Source organism: Octodon degus, unplaced genomic scaffold (assembly GCF_000260255.1).
Source record: "Octodon degus isolate 3935 unplaced genomic scaffold, OctDeg1.0 scaffold00049, whole genome shotgun sequence".
NCBI lineage: Eukaryota > Metazoa > Chordata > Mammalia > Rodentia > Octodontidae > Octodon > Octodon degus.
The window spans coordinates 4042830-4046825 of NW_004524625.1; the positions used below are offsets into that span (position 1 = coordinate 4042830).

The following is a 3996-nucleotide window of genomic DNA, read 5'->3' on the forward strand; positions in this document are numbered from 1 at the left end:
CGGAACCGGGGATTGAACTCAGACCCTTGCGCTTGCTAGGGAAGCACTTATTCCACTGAGCCATCTCCCCAGCCCTTTGAAAGCCATTTTTAACAAACCAACAACCAACACCATACTATATGGACAAAGACTGAAAGCTTTCACCCTAAAATCAGGAATAAGACAAGGATGCCCACGGTCAACACTTGCCATTCAGTGTAGATCTGGGAACATTAGTCAATGCAATTAGACAAGAGAAAGAAATAAAAGAAATAAGGATATAAAAGGAAGGAGTCAAATTATCATTTGCTGATGACATGATACTCTACACAGAAGACCAAAAAAACTCAACCAAAAGACTTCTAGATTCAATCATCAAATTCAATAGTATATCTGGATACAAAGGCAACACTCAAAAATCAATAGCCTTCATGTACACAAATAACAAACTCTCTGTGAGAAAATTACAGAAACAACACCTTTCATGCCAGTATCCAAAACAACAAAATACCTACAAACTATTATAATAAAGAAGGTAAAAGACCTCTACATTCATAACTGCAGTACTCTTGTGGCTCAGTGTAGAGCTCAAGCCATGCATGTACAAGGCTCTGAATAGTAAGCACCAATATAGTGGAAATGGACACGCTTGCAAATTTATCATACAGATTAAATGCAATCTTGATCAAAATTGAAACAGCATAGGCCCAAGGGTATAGCTCAGTGGCACAAGCACCTGCCTGGGGAGTGCAAGTCCTTAGCTGAATTCCCAATTCAAAATGGTAAGTGAAATGAGTCAAATAAACCCACATGTGCAAACATCATATTGTCTCTCTAGTGTAAAAACCTCAAAGAGTAAATAAAATCTGAAAGGCACAACAGATGCTGTGAAAGGGAAAATCTTATCAATGGAAAGGAAAAACTGGGGTGAGGAAATGGACAAAAGAAAGAAGGGAAAAAGATATTTGTCCTGCTATATGCAGGATAGCTTGGATAGTTGCACTGTTGATTTTTGCAGGTCTACTGAAAAAATGTTAATCTTCCTTTTTTTTTTTTTTAATTTTTGGCCATGGGCTGGGGAGATGGCTCAGTGGAGTAAGTGCTTCCCTGGCAAGTGAAAGGACCTGAGTTCAATCCCTGGTTCCGCAAAAAATAAATAAATAAATAAATAAATTTTTGGCCAGCTCAGCCCAACCTGAAGGCAGGGCTGGCACAGCATGTAGTGCCAAGGATCAAACCCCAGTCTCCTGCACTTGCCTAAGCTTGCCTGAGTAGGCACTTTAGACCGCTGAGCTCTCTCGTCAGCCCAATTTTTTCTTTCTTCCCTTTCCCTTCATTTTAATTTCTTATAATTTTTTAAACAAATATTATACATTTTATCTGGTAATTTAAAACAACTTACTATGAAGACAACAATATGCAATGTATTAATTATTGTAACTGTCCTACTAATCTGTTTGGAAACTCTCACTGCTATTTCTTTCTCATTAAAATTAATAAAAACAAAAACTAATTGGAAGATAACATTATGCAATACAACCACCACTGTGAAATTTATATTACTTTGTTTATTGAAATTCTGTATCATTTCTAATGTTTTTGCTTGTTTTTTTATCACTCTGTACAATTTTTTAATATTTTATTTTTAATGTATTTAGTACGGGGTCTACAGGGTCTCACTACACTGATTGGACTCATAGTGATCCTCCTGTTTTCAGCCTCCCAAGTGCTGGGATTATAGGCACGCCACCATGCCCAATCTCAATTCCAGTCTCAGCACATCCTGGGGGCAGGGCCGGCACACAGCATGCCAGGGATCAAACTCTCCCACCTCCCCTCCCTGCATCTGCCTAAGCAGGTGCTTTAATCCACTGAGCTATCTGGCCAGCATGGACTACAATTTAGAAAATATGTAAGAACTTTAAAAAAAAAAAAAAAATCAAGCCCCTCAAATTTAAATACCTAATCAATCTGAAATGAATCAATACTTCTCAGATAAAGATACAGAAACAGCAAATAAATATATGAAAAAAATGTATAAAGTCATTGGTCATTTGAAAGATGCAAATTAAAATAACACTGAGATTCCATTTCCGTTTAGAAAGAATGGCTGTTATCAAGAAATCAACTGATAACAAATTCTGCAAGGACTGTAGGGAAAAAGGACCTGTCCTGCCTGTTGGTGGGGGTGAAGACTGGTACAACCACTGTGAAAATCAGTGTAGAGATTCTTTAAAAACCTAAAACTAGAAGTTGCTTTGGACCCAGATAATCTCCTTCTCAGTATCTTCCTGAAAGAATTAAAAGTGTCAGATGACAGCAATGCACACACACCCACATTTATAGTGGCACAGCTTATTAACAGCTGCATCTTGAAAACAGACCAATATCCACCAACCAATGAATGGTTAAAGAAGATGTGGGTTTTTATATAATGGAGTATCATTCAGCCATAACAAAGAATACACTTGAGACACTTCTAAGTAAATGGATGCACCTTGAGACCACGCTCCCAAGTGAAATGAATCACACAGGTATAAATATTACACTGTTTCTCTGCTGCGAGCAAGTGAAAGTGTAAATAATGAACAAAATGCACAATGGGTGTTGTGAAATAAGACAAGAACGTTCAAACGGCAAGGGGAATGAGGGAGGAGTAGGAGGAAAGGAAGAAAAACAAAAGGAAAAAAGAGAAAAAAAACAAAATGGAAACAAAACTTTTACAAATAAGTAGAGAAAGAGACGTTGAGGGAGAGTAGGGGAAGGGGACAAAAGAACCAAGTTATGTCACGTACAGGTACAGATTCTCAATGATAACTGATGGTTAAGTATATCTAAAATATACCAACAAATTTAACTAATTTTAAAAAGTAAAATAAAATCCTTAAATTCTAATTAAAATGACTGCACAATTTGCTCTAATTATATAATGATGAAAGTATTCTCCATTCGTAAGAGTTAGCATCTCTTTAATTAGAGACAAACACAATTGCATTGCAGAGTACATAATTTCTCCATCGTTAGGTGGTTCCACAATGAATTGAAGCACAATTGGATAATTAAAGTACATTTCAAGCATCATAATAATAAAGACAGGGGATATAAACCAACCTTGATGAGAAGTAGCTGACAGCGAAGATAGGTGGCAGAAAAGTCGGCTACGCCTGCCAATTCAGACTGAAGTTCTCCAAGTCTTTGCAAATCCCTGCATTAAATAAGACCCCAAAGCCAAACACAAGGTAAAGATAATGTCAACGTGAAGTCAAAACCATTTTACCATTGTATACCCTGCACCCTGTCAGAGGTTCTGCACAACACTAAATACTGAAGTGGTTATAATGAAGTTGGTTCATCACACTTCTGACCATCATTTAAGCTGACAGGCGCTTCTGGGAAGGAACACTGCTATAAAGCCACACATACTGTAGAATATTTTCATAGGACGTTTTATGCTGAGGAGTGACCCTAAGGGAAACATTCAACAGGATGAACTGTTTTAAGCACCATAACAGTCACTGTGTATAAACCATGACTGGTATCACAGGCCTGTCATCCAGCACTCTGGGAGGTCGAAGCAGGAGGATCACAAGTTTGAGCCCAGATGGGGCAACTTAATGACTTAGCAAGGCTATTTTCAAAAGAAAGGTTTGTGCTAGTATCATTTGGAATATTGTTTATGTCCGTATTTTTGTACTCTCAACTATTATGAAAATAACAGTATGCAATGTATTAGCTATTATTATTTCCCTATTTTACCATGAAATTTTATTTTTTCCATAAAATAAAAATATATAGGGGCCCGGCCGCCGGCCCCAGCTCTGCCCTGCATAATAAAATGGCTAATCAGGTGAATGGTAATGCGGTACAGTTAAAAGAAGAGGAAGAACCAATGGATACTTCCAGTGTAACTCACACAGAACACTACAAGACACTGATAGAGGCAGGCCTCCCACAGAAGGTGGCAGAAAGACTTGATGAAATATTTCAGATAGGATTGGTAGCTTATGTCGATCTTGA

General features: G+C 37.6%; 1 protein-coding gene across 2 annotated transcripts in view; it reads right to left on the reverse strand.

The window, feature by feature from the left end:
• Ints4 (integrator complex subunit 4) overlaps positions 1–3996 on the reverse strand; it is a 110100-nt gene that overhangs the window by 21148 nt on the left and 84956 nt on the right. For both annotated transcript variants that reach the window (XM_004632533.2, XM_004632534.2), the window contains exon 16: positions 3091–3184. In XM_004632533.2, the coding sequence (XP_004632590.1) occupies positions 3091–3184 (94 nt within the window). The remainder of the gene's footprint in view (positions 1–3090; positions 3185–3996) is intronic.